Source organism: Lepisosteus oculatus, chromosome 5 (genome assembly GCF_040954835.1).
Source record: "Lepisosteus oculatus isolate fLepOcu1 chromosome 5, fLepOcu1.hap2, whole genome shotgun sequence".
NCBI classification, from domain to species: Eukaryota; Metazoa; Chordata; class Actinopteri; order Semionotiformes; family Lepisosteidae; genus Lepisosteus; species Lepisosteus oculatus.
In genome coordinates, this window is record NC_090700.1 from 35894482 (window position 1) to 35915105 (window position 20624).

General features: G+C 42.7%; 1 protein-coding gene across 2 annotated transcripts in view; it reads right to left on the reverse strand.

The window, feature by feature from the left end:
* tbc1d22b (TBC1 domain family, member 22B) overlaps positions 1 to 20624 on the reverse strand; it is a 137361-nt gene that overhangs the window by 114000 nt on the left and 2737 nt on the right. The window contains exons 2-4 of one of the 2 annotated variants that reach the window (XM_006628423.3): positions 15925 to 15981; positions 9651 to 9976; positions 3392 to 3571 (exon numbers count right to left, since the gene is read on the reverse strand). In XM_006628423.3, coding sequence (XP_006628486.1) covers positions 3392 to 3571; positions 9651 to 9976; positions 15925 to 15981 — 563 coding nt within the window. The remainder of the gene's footprint in view (positions 1 to 3391; positions 3572 to 9650; positions 9977 to 15924; positions 15982 to 20624) is intronic. The other variant, XM_069190323.1, reaches the window with a different exon arrangement.

Consider the following 20624-nt stretch of genomic DNA (forward strand, 5'->3'; position numbering starts at 1 on the left):
TGCAAAACTGAAGTTGCACAATGGAGCTAATAACACCTCATTTAGAATACTGTCCAAAACATGTCTGCTATGGACCAAGGCTTAAGGGAGTATCCTACTCTGACAAGCTTAATTAACTTAACTTTGTTTTAGTCTTCAGCAAAGAAGACCACAAAGACTAATTTAAGTATTAAATATCCTCAAAGGCTTTGATGGGGCTTGCTGCTGGAAACTCAAATCTTAAAAAAACAATGATAAATTCCCATTTGGGTAGGTATATAATAAAAATAAATGACAACTCCAAATTTAGAAAAAAAAGGCCTTTTTGCAGTATGGAAACACATTACTGTAAAAGTCCATAATACAGATTTCATCTAAGTTCTCCACTGGAATCCAGTCATTCATACCTAAAGGGCCGATTCTCTCAGGATGGTAAGAATTTAATCAGCAAGGGCATCAAAATTTAAAATCACGGACAAAATTCAGCGAAGATTTGTGGACACAAAATGGAAAGGCTTAATAAAAAGAAAGTTATAAATGTACGATTAAATATAGATTACCCTAATTCGGATTACGGAAATTTGGTTAAATTCCTTAAAACTGTTTTTACTTATTACTTTAACAACAATCTGTGTTTAAAATCATAGCTCTGTTCTCTGGCCTTTCCAAGTCACTCCACGGTATGTCAAAGAATACATGTACCTTGGGTATCATTCAAGTTATGTGAAAAGATTTGCCGACTCAAATCGTTTTAGTGAACGGGCCTGGTGATTAGAGAGCTATCACCTGAACTGCGGTGCGCAGGGTCCCTCCCTCTCCATCGACACACAGTCATTTCACAGGCACTCTGGCTTTGCTGCCGCCCAGCTTCCCAACCTTAAAGGCAGGCGGGCATTGGGATCTCGGGCTGACAGCAGACTCGGGCCCCGCTGCCTGACCCGCCCGCCACTGCGGAGCGGCGGAGGACAGCGGTAATTGGGGCCGCCGCTTCAAATCGGAGCGCTCCCGCAGCGGCTGGAACACCAGTGCGAGACGGCGGGCGACAACTCCCCTGAGGGCTGCGGGGAGGGGGAAAGGCACATGTGGCATTTTGCAATTAATGAAAACTCATAAAAGAGCGAAGGGGAAGGGAAGGACCTGTCAAAACTCAGGGACTGTGCCGTCTTGAAATCTCTGACAATGCAGAGCTCCTGCACCGGGATCCCATAAACGAGCTTTGGTTCATTCTCAAGCATCAAAAATGTAACGACAGCACTGCTTTTCATTTGTAGTATTTACTTGCAGCATCTACTCTGGCCCTAGCACTTTATTACAGAAAAGGTGTTTTGAGTCAGAAATGGTAAAACTCTTCTTCACCATATTTAAGTATTCAAGACCCCTGTCATTACTGACTTGCATCCTCAGTATGGTACACTGCAGTATATTCCAACGAAAAAACAGAAAAGATGAACATTGAATTACAACCGCAAAACAGTGTAAAAGATTCTCTTTGCTAAATCACATCCACAGTGCGTTACATCAGGGGCTCCAGAATGACGTATAAACTGTTTCATTCAGGACTGGTGTGAAGTTTGAACTGTCACTCAAGGACTACACAGGTTTTTTTCTGAGTGCTCCTGTTTCCTCCCACTTTCAAAAGACCAAGACTGTGATCACGGACAATAAAGGTTAATTGGAGACTCTAAATTGTCTCCATGAGCTCTGTCTGTGTGTGTGTGTGTGTGTGTGTGTTTTTTTCCCTGTTGGTGGACTGATCCCCACAAGGGTGTAGTTCCACCTTGTGCCCTTTGCTTCTGGGATTATCTCCAAGATGCCATGACCTAAGCAGCTTTATGATAATGTATACATTGGACCATAAATTACTCTCATACAGTATGTGAAAACCCGCTAGAGTATAGGACATTTATAAAAACCTTTACAGGTTCAGAAATACAAAACACTATTATAGATCACTATCACTACTGAAACTCAATAAAGTACAGTAAACCACCACCTTAACAAAATTACAAAGCTGCATATTACCAACATATATATCGGTAATCAATTCCAACTTCACCTCAGTGCATGACAGAGTACACTTACAGAGTACAGCTGTAGTGAAAGGTAAGGCTACAAAAATGTGTCATTGACTGAGATTAATGAGTCAGAATTACAATACAGCAGCAAAGAAGTTATAAAGTGCAAGATACCTGTAGTTAATGAATCAAAAGTACAACACAGCACATATCTGTAGCTGTTTACTAACAATATGAGTAAAATTAACACCTTCCTAAATCACTATTTTGCCCAACAGTCCAAGCTATACATCACATAACGATGTTACTTAACTGTGTGGTGTTTGGTATTTTTTGCTGGTGCAACAGTTATCTTCTAACTTGGCCCTTTTTAGGCATGAGAAATATTTTTGTTGAGAAATTATAAAGAATGTATACGTATACAAGGATATGCCATCAAAATAATCTCAGAAATATTATAATAAAAGTCAGGCATCCGATAAGATAAATATTGAGAGTGCAAGCTGAAATCAATTATTTGAAAAGAGTAAACACTTCTGTTCAAAGCCTGGAATGCGTGTTTTTCAAGCACATCTGTTAGTTGGTGTCGGCCAGACTGCTCGAAGGCGTGGAAGCTGCTGATCTGGTTTGGATCCATCTTGTAATGCAGGGTGTTAGTTAGAGATTTTATTAACAGACGCAACAGCTAAATAGCTTGCAAGTATAGCTAATTTTTTTAAGCAATAGATTGAGTGACTGGAGTGGCAGTTTTTGACAAAGGACAGACATCTTAGAGGAGAGGCAATGTCTGTGGGATCTGTAGGAGGGCAATGAGGGAACTCACCCCAGAGCATTCTGAACTTGAAATTTTTTCGATTGTGTTTTATTGGGTCAACTTACAGAAGCAGTGCTGAGGGGCTGGGTGAAAAATGAGAAGAGTTCAGCGCTGGAGAGATTAAATGATCATAACCAAAGCCGGGTCGGCATTAGGAAAAAGCCAGAATCCAGGCTGAAAGCACTTCAACAGCAGTCAAATCCTGAGTTAACAGGTAGGAGGGCCCGAACTGGTATCCTTAACTCTGGTCTGCAAGCACTGTCTTCCAACCGGGCTTGGGGGACTCTATAAATCACCCTTAAGACATAAGCAAAAGGGTTAGAATGGTCCAGTCAAGCAAATAATGAGTTCAGTTAAATCAGTTAGATGTAATGAAAGCCAGAGGACCGTGTGTCCCTCAAGGACCAGTTTTAAGAGCCCACGGTTACCGATGGAGGCTGCAATCAGAGAAAATTGTTGGAAAGTGACAAGATTTCCCCCCCTTCCCCCCACACACACGATGCTGGAACAGTAATTGCAAATCAAAGAGATGAAGCATGGAAAGGCACTGCAGAAATCTGAGCTGCTGTCTTCCGACACTTACCCAGGTCAGTGTTCGGGCTGGCCAGCAGCTGCCTGAACTTCTCCAGCCGGCTCTTCTCGCGCACAGTCATGGGAGGAGCCCCCGAGGCGTTCTGGTCGGAGATGCGGGCGATGAGGGGAATGATGGGCCGCAAAGGCAGGGACTGCTGTTTGTGGAGTGTGTTCCGGACTGGAGGGCCTTCTGGAAGACAAAAGTAAAGGCCACGGTCAGACAAACAGTTCGCATGCAGTGTCCAAAGTGCGTTGCTTTTTCATTATTTTGTGATGACATTCTTCACCCCTGATTCTCAAATCCTTTCAGTCCACCAAATTCACAACACATTTGAACATACTACAATATTCCACATAAAAGTACTTATCTGCTGTGTTTGTACTCAATGTCTAGATATATACCTCAATTGCTCAATGAATACAAATCCTAGCAGTTTTCCATGATGTGTATTCAGTATATTTCATTGTCTTTTATCCATTTTCAATTATTTTCTGCTTGACAAGGAAAGGGACTGCCAGTGTGTGAACAGGCCTGCTCCTGACAGCGGAGGAAGAGCGAGGCATCCCAGAGGACTCTGGGTAGACATGAGGACTCCCGTCACACTACAGGTAAATGAAAGACGAGAGGAAGAACTTCTCAAGACAAACACTGACCTTCAAATGTTGCGTTAAACAAAGAAATCTGAAGAGAACATTACAAATTCTGTGAGTGTTTTTTTTTCTCTGTACTGGCAGATGAAAGAAGAAAAAAGGACAGGAAACCCGAGAGTCAAAAATAACTCAGAAAAAGTCTATATATTTTTAAGTGGAATGGCTGCCTAGAGAATCTTTACTTATTTAGTGCTGGGAAGCACGCTCACATGTCAATTTCTTCACTCGTTGCAAATTTTAAAAAATTATGCTATATATCAATGCTTCAAAGGGGAAATACATTTTTAATGGACAAGTACTGAATGCTGGCATTAATATGGAGAAGACAGAGGCTGGTCTTTTGCAAGTCCTTACCAGCCTGTGATGATATGGCTACTGTATGCTCAGTTAAAAAAATGTTTTTCAGTCAATAAACTCAGTTCTGTCTTTATTTTTCCAGCTACATATGTCCTTTTTAAACCATAATGAATGCTTTTTAATCATTCAAAGAAGCATAACCACCAGATCTCATCGGAACTGGGATGCTAAGCAAGGCTGGGCATGGTCACTACAGGGATGAGTGAGCCCTAATGAAAACCATCTTACTGCTGTACACCAGGTGTCGGTACACCAGGTGCTGCTCTTCCCTCCGGACCAGAATTTCCAAACCAATACTCCAGTGTGGTGGTCTGGAAACACTCTGCTTTAGGAGGGCGCTTCTTCAGGTGAGATGTAAACCCAAGGTCATGACTGCTTCAGGCCACTGGCAATGATTGTAACAGAAGGCATTGACCCAAGTGTCCTGGCTGTATTCAGCTTCAGGCTTGCTCAGCCTAGCAGACCTACATTTCACCCTTAATTCAAATGGAGAAACAGACTCTCCCCTTCTCCACCTGCTACTTCAAATGGAAACTGCAACCTGACAGGCACACTTCTACAATGGCATCTGTAAGCTGACAATATCCCATGCAGGGCTAGGGGTGGGGGTACCTGGCATTAAACATCTGCTGCTGCTCCAAGGGGCAGCAGAGGTAGTGCCACCCCCTCCCTTCTGCTCCACTGCCCCTTTGCCACCTTTCACCAGTCTTCCTGTCAGAGCCATCTGCCTGTGTCCGGCCTCCAGACCTCCAGCTAGAGCCAACAGCAAACCCTCTCCACAAGCCACAGCAAGAACACATGGCCTCTAAAGACTGCCAAGCACACAGCCTTCCTTTACAGGACAGCCCAGTGCCCCTTGAAAGTAGAGGTGCTACCTGTAGTTCTTTGGGTCCAATATTAATATTCACTGTCATGCAATATAAAAATGCTTCATATACTTTTCAGCTGGAAGCAACATGAAAGAACACATGTGTATGAAAAGAACTGACGCATATAAGCAACCACACACTAAGCCTTGATGCCTCTTCCTCAGCATGGAATTGCAATTTTCTGATTGTTTAATTATACAATTAAAAAAAGAAATTGGCACAAAGAAGAATGTTGCTGTAGTGACCCGATGTGACCACTACATTTCAGGGTGAATGGCGAGATTCCAGATTCCTGCTAAAAGGTTTTACAGAAAAATGTTGCCTCATTGAAGGAAGCCCATCACCTTTAGTTGTATAATGACAATACAAAATACTGATGCTGGTATTTCACTCCTTTTTTCTGCAAGTAACCTGGAGATGCAAGGGCATGAAGTCAGGACATAAAACTCACTGTATCGACCAAACGCAAGAGTTATTCCCCAAACCACTGGGGCCAGGCTGCAGCCCTCACACTGCTGGCTGTGGCTCCCTACATGGCTGCCAACCACAAGTCACTGGCACATTCTTTTCAGCTGCTTCTTATTAGAATAAAGCTAAAACCACTCATTAATTACTTAATTAGTAACTGTATCCCTGCAGGTCGTCATTAAAGAAACACCCAGGCAGGCAGAGGAAGACAATGCTCTTCAGTAAGTGATGTGTGGTGAGCGTTCTGGCGCACTATGGCTGCCGTCGCATCATCCAGGTGGATGCTGCACATTGGTGGTGGTGGAGGGGAGTCCCCATTACCTGTAAAGCGCTTTGAGTGGAGTGTCCAGAAAAGAGCTATATAAGTGCAAGCAATTATTATAATTATTAATTCAGCACGTTTCTCCAACTTCCAACAGGTGGAAGCCATTCTGCCTCTTTGTGTGCACTGCATTTCGAATGAATCAAGCAGGCCTTGCATTCACTCGGGCATTGTTCTATGCCGGTTTGAATCCAGGAAAGATTTGCAATGCAGGCCAATTAACACAGAGAGAAAACATTTGCTGCATCAAAGCAAACACACTGTCGTGTGATAATATGCAAAGTCGCACATAATGACATGCAAAAGCTACAAAGGACTGAAACAAAAGCTAAGAAAAAAAAACTTTTGCAACTGACAGGTAGTTTTTATTTCTCATCTCTTTCATCTTCACCCACCTCTTGTTTCACTCCTTGTCTTCCTGTCCCTCCAGACTTCCTGCCCTTTGCTCTTTGGTTTTTCTTCTTACCTTTCTGCTGTCCACGGTTAGTTTTGGTTGTATACATAAAAGATCTATTCTTCCAGCTGTGCTTTCATTTAAACACTGAAAACCAACAAGGCACTAAGTCTGCACCCTGTAGCCAATGAGATACACAGTTCAGTCTGTTTCCTAGTTCCCTTGTAAGTCTCCACTGATAAAGAAATTAACTAGAAAGAAAATAAACCAACCTGCTCTTGACCACAAGTGACCTAACTGACCAGCATGGCGGTATTATGACTGATTCCTGGTTGGTCTGGCCTCAAGAGAGATAAAGGGGTGTCTTACTTGTCCTAATCTGATCTGAATCAAAAATAATTACTTGATCCGTTCACTACTTCTTCTCCAAGTCTTCCAACAACTGAGGAGTTACAGATACTAGAAAACCTGTAGGACTGGACTTGGTCACTAATGCGGTATAAAACCTGAAAAGCCCAGTGTATCATAAAGACCTGAAAAGAGTTTAAACATGGAGGTTTATTAGGAAAGGCGCTATATATTAAAGAGCTACCATAAAACGGCTTTGTACCAGACAGGCATGTGGAGAGCAGCAATCTGTCCAATCCCCCTCTCACAAAAACACTAACAGATATAAAACATCCAGGAATCCTTATACTGTCAGAGAGCCAAACTGAGGGCATAAATCACCGTCTGCAGTCTGATGCTACATATTACTAGTCCTGCACACATCAGAATAAACAAAGCCACCTTCCATGAAATTTAGACGGTAGTGGGGTGCTGGAGGGGGGGGTAAATAAATAAAAATGGATAAATAGAAGTGACCCAGATTCTGGAGAAAGTGGAGCTGTGAACCCCCCAATGGGACAGGACCATCCCAGAAGCAATTTATATCTGCTCACTGGCTGCTGAGTGGCAGAGTCTAGCTTTGCCTAAAATTACCCACTATCCCAGGGAGCGCGCCCTTGTAATTGCTTCAGTCCGGCATTAAATATGATAGATACAGCAATGATCCTGTTAGCATTGGACCCCAATCATTCATCCCTCTGTCCACAGAGCACAGATGAGGGCTACCTGTAATAAAAAACCCAGGCCTTCCTTCATCTCCAAGAAGCATCAGAGAATTGAGAATGTATCGAAATTCACCACCCCCCCAAATAAAATCAATCCCTACTGTGGCCTCAGTGACATATTGCCGAACGCAATCATTTTAAAGAGTTTGTGTGTGGGGGGGGGAGAGAGCGGTCTCTCACAGATTAAATGAAAAAAAACAACATGAGTAAATAAACAAGGAATAAACTTGTTAGCTAAACACCTGCTATTAAAAAAAACACTAATCAAATTAAAGTTAGGGCTGACCCCCTGGGGAGCAGGAGCTTGCAGCTTGGTCAACGTGACGCATGTCTGGTGGGTTCTGGGAACTCCACTGCTGGCACCATTGCCTGTGTGGCCCTCACCAACGCAGAGATCAGCACCACCCTGTGGCAAAGACACACCTGCCCCTTGTGGCACAACACAGCATGTGGCACAACCCTCCAGACCTCCCAGTCCCACTCACTGGTAGAGCCTCGCCAAGTAAAATAATATTACTGCAGCCCACAACATAAACACAGTTCAGCTATCAGTTTCTAAGTAAGGCACTCACAGCAGCGGTACTCAATAAGAAGGAAGTGATATTCCCCTCCAGTGATTTGGCCAGCCAGCCAGTGGGATTCATTGGTGATTTTCTTCTTCCTTGTTTTCAAGAAGGCCAATTTCTCCCTTGCAGGACATGCTGACATATCTACACACATGGGAAAGTGTGCCCATAAGACACTCAACAAAATTCTACATCTTAATGCCAAGCTCTACCAAGAAAAAGCACTCTTTTCCTCACCCCCTCTCTCTCTAAAGTTTCTTATCACACATTGGAGGGTATCTATCCAACAACACCACCCCCTCTCCTGGGCCAAGCTGCAGAAAAAAACAATAGTGCTATCTGGGCTGAGGGACTGTGGTTTAAGCACAAGCACAGGCATTCATTCCAAGGGGAAGCACAAAAAAAAAATCAACCTGAAATCAACCCAAAGACCCATAAAAAGCTACACTAAGGTTTGGGATTTCACAGCATATTTTTTTCTCCTTTTAATTGTTCTTTTCATGAGAGATCACCTGTCAAATCACTGTGCGAAGCTGGCAGCAATTTGATGGCCGAAACCCAGTGGACTGAGTTGTGCAGCACAGTCAGGCACTATGTTGATGTGCTGTATTCCACCGAGATAAAAAGCAGGGTCACTCGGAGATAAAGGAAGTGGAGAGCGAGAGTGTTTTTTTTTTTCTTTTTTCTTCCCCAAGCTCACTCATTAGAGCACACTGTGCTCCACACGCACCAGGGAGTTACTGCACAGTCCTGTTTGATCATGTATATGTCTAACCTGTTTCGCCACTATCTCACACGGGAGCTCAGCCTGACATTATAGCCACTGGGAGACGAGGGCAATTCACAGTAGTGTAGCTGAGAAACAAGCCCGGGAGGAGAGAGGCCCCAATTAAAGACCACAGTGGAAAAAAATACTCAACGAGAAACTAGAAACCAACTGGCCCGCTTTAAATTGTCTGCAATACAACTCCAGTCATGTTCTGTGACAAACAGGCTTCCTGTTAGGAGTGCTAATTTCTAAAATAGAACTGCTGAAACGTTTAACCTTGCAGAACTAATTAGTCAATTAAATATGATCCACCAATTACAATGCAAATGATACAATATTTACGTATCCTTAATATCCAGTTATCTGTAAATGTCTATCTTCCTCAGCTATGGGAACAACTGAAAATAAACATGCCACTTAAAAAGAATAAAAAAACTTCTGTAAGCTAAATTAGTGTTATTAAGAAGCAAAAAAATGATGAGAACACATCTGTAGAATACAAAAATCACACCGCTGTAGAATAACAATAAAAATGAGCATGGTTTGGTTTTCAATTTAAATATAGAAGGATATATTAGGATATGATATAGGATAGGATATATAGTATCACTAAGCTGAGTATTTTGAGTTTTTCACAGTTTAGCTCTACAGAGTTTCTCTTTAGTTCAGAATCTATCAAGGTGGAACAGTGTTTCACCCTCCCTCCTGGCCTCCTTCCTCTCCTCTACAGTTCACTTTCAACCCCCTCCTCTCCCTCTGACCTGTGGCTGTGCTGAGCTGGGCCTCGCTCTGTGACTTCACCACTCTGCCATTGCTCTGGTAACAGTCCGTCTTCAGCTTCTCCCGCCCCCAGCCATGGAACTGCGGGGCTGGATTGGTCGCCGTCACGGCTACCTTGGAACTGATGTGGGCGGAGGGCGGGGGAGGGGGCGGGAGAGAAGGAAGTGTAGGGCCACCTAAAAAGTCATCATCCTCATCATCTCCAATGTCCCAGGCGTCGCTGGTGCTCCGGGCAAACTCGTGAAAACTGGAGGCCTTCTTGGATTTGATGGACAGTGCGTTAGTCTTGGGGCCATCTTTTAAAAACCTGCGAGGAGACAGAGAGAGCTGGTTAAGAAGCGCTGGCATGCAGCAACCATTAAAAAGCACTGGGTGAAGGAGCCACTTACAGCAATGCCTGATTGTGGTATGACCTGAAGATGAAAAAAGGAGAAAAGAAAAGTAATTGGGGGCAGCACAGTATTGCAGCTGTAAGCATCGCTCCCTCGCAGTGCTGGGGTTCTATGTTAAATTCTGGGAACTATACGTGCAGAGTTTGCATGTGTGTGTGTTTGTTCACGTGGGTTTCCTCCAGGAGCTCCAGTTTCCTCCCTTCCACAGTCCAAAAACACACTGGTGAGGCTTCTGGGATTACTGACCCTGGTGAGAGTGTGTGTGTCTGTGTCTGTGTGTGCCCTGCAATGGACTGGCATCCCGTCAGGAATCAGGAATGAGGGTGTACCTGGACACACATTCATTGCCAGGATAGGCCCCTGCTCCCCCACAGCCCTGGAAGAAGCAGTTAATGCAGAAAATGAATGGTGAGGAAAGTAATTGATCTCATTAGCATGGAGAAAAAATGGGAATTCCAATTCCAACTACTTTGTGTTTTAGAAACACTGATACAATTTTCTGTGGTACTAACATTTCAGTAGACTAAACATTAAAATGTAGTCATTTCATATGTTTGCTTAATTCTGGACTCCTTAGATTTGATGTACAAAAACATATTTTCCAGTACACAGTTCCTTGTATACAAGGTCCAGTGGCGCACCTTTCATTGATGAACACTCTCTCTCATCCCTGCATGTCTTCGTTTTGAAGTCAGAGTTTGGTCCGTGTGGCTTTTTATCTCCAATCAGAATTGGATAGCAGAACAGGCGTTACCAAAACACATCAAGCGGAATTGGGGAACAGCACTGGAATGAGCAAGACTTTCTTGGCAGCCAGGAGTGAATCAAAACAGGATGTGAAAAGACCTTGGCATGGCTCAGGCTTTATGATAATGATGATAATAAATACATTTAAAAGAAGCATCTCCTTCCACACTGTTACATCAAAGGGGTTAAAACAAGAGCAGCCCAGCTCATAACACATCCTGTGTACAAAGCTTCAAACAATCTTCAGGTAACAAGAGACTAAAGGCAGGTATGGATATCATAGGGAAAAGATCTATAGGTAATGCAATACACACAAAATGAAACACATATATATGCATGCACACACATACACACATATGCCCATAATGTAATCAGACTGAAGCACAGTTTAAAGAGAATTAAAACCACCTGACATGATTCCATTATCTTACAACCACACAGACAAATGGGCAGTCAAGACATTTGTAGTTACTGCATGTCCAGTAATCCAGCAAATGGCAAATTTCACTGCTAATTTACAACAGTATCACCAGAAAACACTTAAAGCTGGCAAAACAAGGATCCAGGGGGACGCCAGACCAACAATATATTGTGTTTGTCGGTGCTAATCAGATTTGAAATAGGCTACCTATGAAATAATTCAGCTGAGAAGGAACACCTAAAGGTTAATTCCACTTTGAAAAGTGGGGAAAAAACAATGTTTCAGCTGTAAAGAAGCCTTAATCTGTCACCTAACACCTCCAGAAGGCTTAACCAGCTGAACTGTTGTCATCACTAAGAAAATACCTCCTAGGAGATATGCATCTGCTTTCCTGAACGCAGCCATTTTTATTCATTCCCAGGAGAATCAAAGATCACACAACGCATTTTCAAAAAACACAGCTCAACCTTCAGGTAAGCACAAACATCAGTGACAATGTTCAGAAAGTTCTTTAAAGTCCTCTCAAACACTTAGTGCCCCACTAAATGAAGTGATTAGCTTCATTTGGGATTTAAAAATGCTTTGCGAGTGCTCTGCACCACTGAGTGAAGAATTCAGACGCCCACTGACTTTTTCGTCACCAATAGTGTATCCTGGGCCTTGGTTCCCAATCCTGATCCTGGGGAACTCCCATCCCTTCTGGGTTTTTTCCCCCAACAAGTCCTTAATCGCAGACTAATTGGCTTCTATTTTCTAATCAAGGCAGTCAATTACGTTTTCGCTGATTGGGATATCCACTCTGCATATTTGCCTGACCATTACAAACGCCCCGGTATACAAGACATGAGACTTGGATGAGAATTCAGAACTCCATCAACATTAAGGTAACATATAAACATAAAATTATTTGTGTCCCCCTTAAATTACAACACTGCTCTACTGCCCTCTCAGCTCAGAATTCCCACAGCAACTGTTCTCAGTACTCAAGTACATTATTTTGCTTTTAATATTAGTATATTCCCAATGTGAGCAGGTGTCCAGTGCAATACCAGTCTGAATCTGGTGGTGACCGAGTACTTGAAGCTTGAAAACAAATATTGTTTACAGCCTCAGTCGTTCAAACACTAATTTTCAACCATCTTCCAGCCCAATTTCATGCCATTTTGAATGTCTCATTTTGTGGCTCACTGTCCTGGAGTGCATGAAAGCTTCCATTCTCCAACAAATAGCCCCTCACCAAAGACTTGATCATGCTATAAAAAAAAAATTTTTAAAGGGCGGAGCGGTGGCTCTGTGGCTGGAAGGTTGCTGGTTCAAATCCTGTGGCCGGCAGAGGAATCCTACTCAGTTGGGCCCCTAAGTAAGGCCCTTAACCCCAATGGCTGACCCTGCGCTCTAACCCCAAGCTTCTCTCCCTGTCTGTGTGTCTGTGCCTCTGTGCACAATGAAAAGCAAGCTGGGGTATGCGAAAAGACGAAATCGTAATGAAAGAAATTGTATATGGCTAATAAAGTGATCTTATTTCTCTCTCTCAACCCTGAAATCTGGCTCTTCTTCTGGCTCAATAATGTGCAGTGCTGCCACCTAATGGCTCACCTCGCATTTATTTTTACTTTAGACAAAGCGCATATACTGCGTGTTGATGTACACAGCAATTTCATGTTAGTGCACAAATGAATCTGCCGTGGCTCAGCTCGGTTTCATCCCTGTGGGTGCTTAAGCCAAGGAGCACCTCTGGGGGGGTCTGATATTAAATCAAGGCTAAGAAGGCATCACATCTGCAGCAGGGTTTTTCATCTCTGTGATAGGTCAGCTCAGCAGCTAAGGACAAACTGCCTTTTGGAGCCGACAGCTCTCATTCCTAGAGCACATCAGATGAACAGTTTTAAATACAGAATAGAAAATGAGTCCAGGGGAGCAATGCCCCCAGTTCGCCTCAGCTCTGAAACCACCTTTTCTTTTCAAAAAGAAAAACAGTATCTATGGTTTCAGCTTTCCTTCGTTTTACATGTGCGGGAGCATGTATATACCCTACATACACATGCAGAACCCCAAAATCAATCTGTCCCTGAAGTACAGTATGTAATCTGAAAACAAAAGGGCTTTTATTCCAGAGCAGAACTGTTTATTGTTTGTGTACAGAAAACAAAGAAAAAAAAACATTTTCATCAACCAACCAGACAGGGTTACAAGCAAGGTGAATAAAACATGTACACTTTTTGCACATGAAATTCTCATTTGGCACCTGTTTTATGCAGAGGAAAGTTAAGCAGAAACCCCTTTAGCACCCAGGCTGCCAGACCTTTCAGTCCCTTGACAGTGATGAAAGGGTGCAGTTACAATGGTGAAGGAATTTTTCACTTCTCCACGCGATCTGCTGTCTAGCGTGTCACCCTGCTAGCTGTTCACTGAATGTAAAGTGCTCTGGGATCTTTTTGGGTGAGAAGTGCTAGAGAAATGCAAGGATTTACCATAATTATACAAACCAGAGGACACAAGTAACTACATGAAAGTGCATTTAAAACACCTTTTAAGAACCAAAGAGTTGTGAGAGTATGTAACACCAGCCTGGCTTTTTTTCCCCCCAAGAAATCGCTAGATTAGTTCCCTGGATCAATGAGCCACTAACTACTGAGCAAGCTACCATTTGCCTTCACTCAGTCGTAACTCTTCTTATATTCCAATTATTATTAATGAAGAGGGCTGGGGAAATTGTGAAGCATCAGAAAAATACATTTTTAATCTGCCCAGGAGCAGGCCAGGTGTACATTCACAGAAGAACACGTGCAGAGCCCCATCGTCCTTCAGCACAGCTGAGCTGGCGAAGACACTCGGCCAAAACTCTGGCCTGATTTATGTCCAGCTCTGCACACGCATAGCTGTGCTTCACTCTAGAGCACGGCGCTTAAAACTGGGAGGGACCTTGCAAAATGACTCTTCAGAAGACATCCCACACGTGCTCATTAGCAGAACAGGAGCTAATTAATCTTCATTGGCCACACGTTGTCCTGCGTCTATTCCCTGAGATAAAGCCTGTCCCCGAGCAGGTTCTGAAATCAATTACCCCTCTCCTCACTGCATTCTGCTGCCTTTAGAATGTGATGCTCCATTGATTCCACACAACTTTTGCTCCAGCCCTTATAATCACCGCAATTAACTCCTGTTCAATGGCATTACGATCTCAGTGAAGCCTGCGGACTCAGAGAGCATTGCAGGTTTACGCAGGAAACAACACATGCTGGTCTGCTTTTCAATGGGGGCAAGACAATTGAGTGTAACTTCGTAAGTTTCGAGATGCAAAATGCATCCCTGCCTGCACATAGGATATATAAAAGTCTTGTAGAGTACATGATCATCTGCATCTGGCCCTACATGACGCTCTAGGTCAGACTGCCAGCCACTGTTATGTTTGTGTCTGTTCCATATTATGAATGGTGTTTTGTCATAGTTTACCCATCACAGATATCTCAAAGACTCTCATTTTATTAAGACAGAGTGCTATGCACATTAAAAGAACATCACAAAGATTTTTGACCTTTCACTTTGTAACTTTCGGAAAAGTTGTAACACTTGGCGTTTTACTGTATTTTAATGCCAGCGTACAGATAAATAAATAAAACCGTTTTTCCAGTCCAGTCTGCATTTACCCAAGACCACATCCCCACAGTTCCCTGCACAACTGACTGCCATGCTCAGCCATATGACACCCACACACAACTTCCTCTCAAACTATCTAAAACTCCAGCCTGTCATCAGCTAGCATTTTCCCTTCTGTTGAAATTCAGATCAATGTTCAATGCCTTTGAATCTATATTCAAAGGCAAATAGTTGCAACCTCATTACCATACAGTTTCATGGGAGGAAGTTTGTCGCCAGTGAAATGAGAATCTTTCTGACCTTTCTCAGCACATAGAAGGTTCATGATGATAAGCTGAGACAGTTCTGACACAAGATGGTGCCCCTCCCTACTGTCCTGTACTGCTTCTGCACTGAGCAAGCATGCACTCTTTTTGTTAAGGTCTCAACTCCAATGACCCTTTTCTGCAAGATTAAAAACCACCTGATGCAATGCAGCAAAATAATAATAACACTACTAAATCCATGAAGAGAAATTGCATCCTTTCTAAAAAGACTTCTTATTCTTGAATCTGCTATACACAATAGTATACTCCTAAAAAAGATGCAGATTAACAATCTCGTGAGATTTAAGCTTGAGTCTTCTAGATATTATTGCATACTCATCCTATAATTACCTTGTACACACAGAGCATAATAATAAATAACTATATAGTGATGGCTGGGTCTAAACAAGATTCATTCCCATGAAGTAGCTTCTTGCTCTTAAAAGATGTTTGTTGTAGGACATGTATAAATGTCCACTTCACTTCTCAAAGTTAGCAGATGAGCCCTAATAAAAGGAAAAAAGCAGACCATGGCTGTTAACTAAACTCAACATTGGCAACCTTGGACAGCTGTTTCACCATAAGCATAATTCTGAAAGGGGTTCCTTGTACAACAGAAAGAGAGACATCCGCATGCTATGAACATGGTGCAAACTCACTGAAATAAAACTGTAATGAAAAAAACACCAACAGGATTTTGAAACCATGCACCCCTGAGTGGCTGAACATCACCAGATGCACATGCAAACAAAATGTATTAATATCATACACATCTCTGATATAGCACACTTACGTTTTATGTATTCTTGGATCAAGAGGAGGGTGCTGAGCTCCATAAACAGGCTGTATACTGCAGGAGAAACAAGGCAATAGGCAGTGAGCACAGTTGTGCACATGGGAAAAAAAAACTACCAGATTTTACATTCATGGTCAACACTGCACTTTAACTTCAACAGTCCAAGAGCAGATGGTATTGTAACTGTGGGCTGTTGTTAGGCTGGACAGAAATAATTGGTCTCAATTAAACCAGAATGAAACGGATCTTTTATGCACACATCGAACATGTCCACACACCAAGAACCAGAAACAAAAAAGCTGCTAGGTGTGATGGCTAGCTCTTAAAAACTGCAAGGAAAACAGTAAATGGATCTTAAAATATAATCTCCTGCCTTGTAAGAACATAAAACATTAGTGTTTCAAACAAGAGAAAGCCATTTGATTAATTCTGATCGCTTGATTGCTGATAACTAATTAACACATCATACCTGCAGGCGACTGTGCTGCTCTGTATGGCAGTCACTACTAAGCACTGGTGTGATAACACTCTTCACCTTTAGAATTATCTAACACTTTAGTGTCTTCTGCATATCTTCATGGTTTAAATTAATGCCCTTGCCACTGAGGATGACAGACTGGGACTGGGATTATCGATGACCCTGTGACATAATGTTATCCCTAATCATTCCGATAGCAGCAAAGCATAAAAACCTGAAAAAAAGCCTACTGTAATAAAAACCCATGGGAAAATGAACTTATATTTGTGCGAGCAGGTTAAATCCATGTAATCTATAAAACATACGACACAGTAAACCTTTTAATTCTGCCAAATGGAAGGGATAATGTGTGGGCTATGAGCATATGTGCAGCACTGACATCTCCTGAAGCCCTGCCTTTTACGAGTCTGTGTGAACTAAGCCCAGCAGCACAGTGCTCCAGAAAGCTCCTGCTGTGGAGCGCAGTACTGTATAGTGAGGGATTCCTACAGGAGAAATGGCATCAGTGCCACTACTAACCTCTATTACTTTCAAATACAAAAGATCTGCCCTAACCACAGCACACAGCCCACAGGAACTGATCAACTGCTCTCGCCCTCATAGGCAGATTCTGCCCTTTTCTTTTCCCATCACTTCCTCCTTCAGTCGCCCCCTAGCAGGACCACAGATAAATCAAAGTCGTGATCCTCCGTGTCCCCCTCCGGGACCCCTTCCAGATAAAAGGGCCCCCTTAAGGGGGAACCTGTGCAATTTCTAGAGGAGTCTCTCCTTAGCAAGAAACACACATGACCTTTTTGGGGGGCTGTTCACCTTATCCAGACTAGGATTCCTGACTGACAGTCCACAGACTATGAAGGTAGATGGAAAGCCTTCTTCCACACTGACCGTCAATATAGGTGCACCTCGGCTGTGTGCTTAGCCTCCTGCTGTTTTCCTTGTTTACTTACAACTTAACTGAATTGATTCTCTTTTCCTGTTCTTTTTCAAACCTACAGTGTATGTTCTTATCCCATTCCTTCCAATGATAAACCAGGCATGCAAACATACATTAGCATTAGTGTTCTCTCATTTTATCTCTCCCCGTTTTTCCCCACTCTTCCTCTCTTGCAAACTATATCAGCACCTCAGAAATCTGAACAACAACAAGAAAGGTCAAAAACAACTTGAGATCGTACTTCTGTGTTTAGTAGTTTCTTGAACAAAGCCAAGGTATTAGTTTTGACATAGATGGGTGGATAACTTGTTCCATACTCCTGCAACCCTTTGCATAAAGACATGCCTCCAGCTCTTGGTTTTAAAAACACTTCCTCATAAATAACAATGCTGCACAATTCAACTATTAGCACCTCATATATTAAAATAGCTTATTAACTAACATTGCACATAAGAAAGCAGAGTTAAACTCTAGTGGGTTAAATTAAGGACATAATGTTCCAAGACTTATGTTTGCCAACTCTTCATTTGAAAAAAAAGATAAAAAATGTTAGAGAATACAAAAAATAAAATTAAACATCACAAACAGTCCTTTTACTTTATGCCATGGGTCTAATTATTCTCAGGCTTTTCAAAGCAAACCCCTTCACTAATCTCAGCATTTTTATAACCCACTTCTAACAGAAACACTAGAAAGAATTCTACTAAGAGTATATTTTGTTCTAATTAAACTTTACTTAAAGTAACTCATCAAAAGCAGACATTAGAGGCCATGTATTAATAAGTGATGAGCTGAGACTCAGCAGAAAGAGACGGTGGAGAGGCTATACAGGCAAAAGCAGCTTCTGTGGAAAACTCCAGGGACAGAAGACAAAGGTGATACATTCAGACAGGGCATTATCCAAGAGAGAGGACAATAATGATAATACTGAGGGGCACATTGCCCTGCAGAGTCCCCTGTCTCCAGAAATGAGGAAGTGGATGATGCAGGTTAAACCCCAGGAGACACTTTAATAGCTCAAGGGGAGACACTTAAGAATGAAAACATTTTTCAACTCCAGTTTTGAACCAACTGAGAGAAGAAGTGAACGTGCTGGGCTGTCTTAAGTCCTTTAAACACAACTACTTAAAGTTTTTAGAAGTGAGTTTCAGAAAGAATTTTTATTTTTCTGCCCTGATTCAACAACAGAAGGTGAAATTCTCCTCACTCCGGTTTTCCATCTCCTTGGCTGCCGCTATATCGTACCTCTGCCAGCACCATGCCAGGTCTGTGCGGCTGCCCAGGGCAACACAGCTGTGAGCACCTGCAGGGGACAGAGGCTGACAATCAGACTAACCCTGCCCTGGCAATAAGGGCCCTTCTGAAGACTCCAGAACACCCTGCTGCAGAGTCTAAGGCTCCAGACAGAACAGAACTACACTAAAACTCACTAGAAGGATTAAAAACTGACATGAGTCTCTACATCGCCTCTCTGTATTAGGCCTACCTGTTACGCAATGATACTTCCATTTCAAAACATTCCTACATTTGAATAGGACTGTAAAATAGAACACAAAAAAGGGGATGGGTGTGAACGATCCCAGTCCTCATTTGCCAAGCAAATCCATGCCTTTCCTTCCTTCCCATGATGTGCAGAGTAGCCTGCTAAATGCACATTTTTTACTGCTATTCCTCACGTTTATGTGATAAAGCTCCCCAGTCATCGTCATTCTAAACCCGGCCAGAAATCACCATGCAAGGAATGCATGCAATACAACTTCCCTGTATTCATAGAATTTAATAATCTCAGGAGCAATGGTTCCCAAGATTAGCTAATGCATTGTTCTTTCATCAATATACCGTATTAGTTGCTTTGACCAGTCAGAAGCAGTGTTCATTTTTTTCCTGTCTCAAAGATTTTAAGACAGTAGTTCTGATGGGCTGGTACTCTGCAAGAGCTGGCAGTGTGTCTTATAACTACGCAATGCTCTTATCGACAAAGTCCCCCGGGAGACAAGCAGGCTTAAACTACTCCTAATCTCCCCGAGACACTGAGGGAGTCTGGCACATCTCTGCTGTGAACAAATTGTGCCTGTTCTCCCCCCACCAGCTAACCGACTGCGACTTGATAGCTTTCTCCTCCCTGCATGGAACATCACACCACATCAGTCCCTCCTCTGTTTCTCATTTGTGCTGCAAGGCTGCAGCTGCAGTTCGCATTCAAAGATCACAGAGTCACGGGCTCAGTTTACTCCATTCAAGCCCTGCCTCCGACAGACACCAGAGGGGCTCTTTCCTTTAACAGTCATAAATATCCCACTGGAACGCCAACATCCGCCAAGCTTGTCAAAAGCACAGACAAAAAACAAACAAATACATACATCCAAACTCTGTTTGTTAACAAGGATAAGCAAAAGCAAATGAAAAAAACTCTCTAGTGATAAAATATTTAAAAGTTCCATTGATCTTGATTGCCCCACGCTGCAGAGCAGAGATGCCTCCTCAAATAAACCAATATGCATAAATGCACAAAAAAGCAAACATGTACTTCTATTAAAGAGGCATGAGAAATTAGGCGTAATGTACAAAATCAGCATAATTGGAAGTGGCAGATTCTTTTTTTCTACAGTGATACAAGAGACAATCGCCCAAGGGAATCAACACAGAATGAAAGAGCAGCAAAAACGTCTCTCAGCTGTTCACCAGACTGGTTCTCTTCTGGGACACTTCTGCACTTAGACGCTGCAGTCTGGATCAGCACCTGTAATGAAAAACTGTCTGAAGCTGCAAGGGGATATCGAAGACCACTCCTGGATATTCTGTAGCTCAGTCATTTTTCACCAGACAACTCCAAGCAAATATGATCCACATCAGAACTGACTGAGAAACAAAAAGAGCACTGCTCTCATTTGGTAGCAGTGTTATGGGACATCCCAGCAGCACAGATCAATAGCACTAGAAGACTTGAAATGTGTACATCATGCGTCTCTGGAAGCTCAAGCGGCACAAATGTTCAAACTTTTAATGCTTACTAAAACGTTTTTCAGTTTTAATCTTCAGATAACGTCTTTCTGGACTCCTCCCAGACAGGAGGAGACTGGCTAAAGTGCAATTCTTGAGCTTCCCTAAAATCTCCAGATTTACCAGGGATGAATCATCTCCAAATAAATGAGCCAGGCACTTTTTCCCCCTCAGAAAGAAAAAACGTGAACACTGTGATCGGGGGGAAAAAAAGGCAATGGTTAGTCCTTTTCTTTGCAAACCAGATATTGCCCATCAGTCCTTCCTCACCATACACATCTCTTC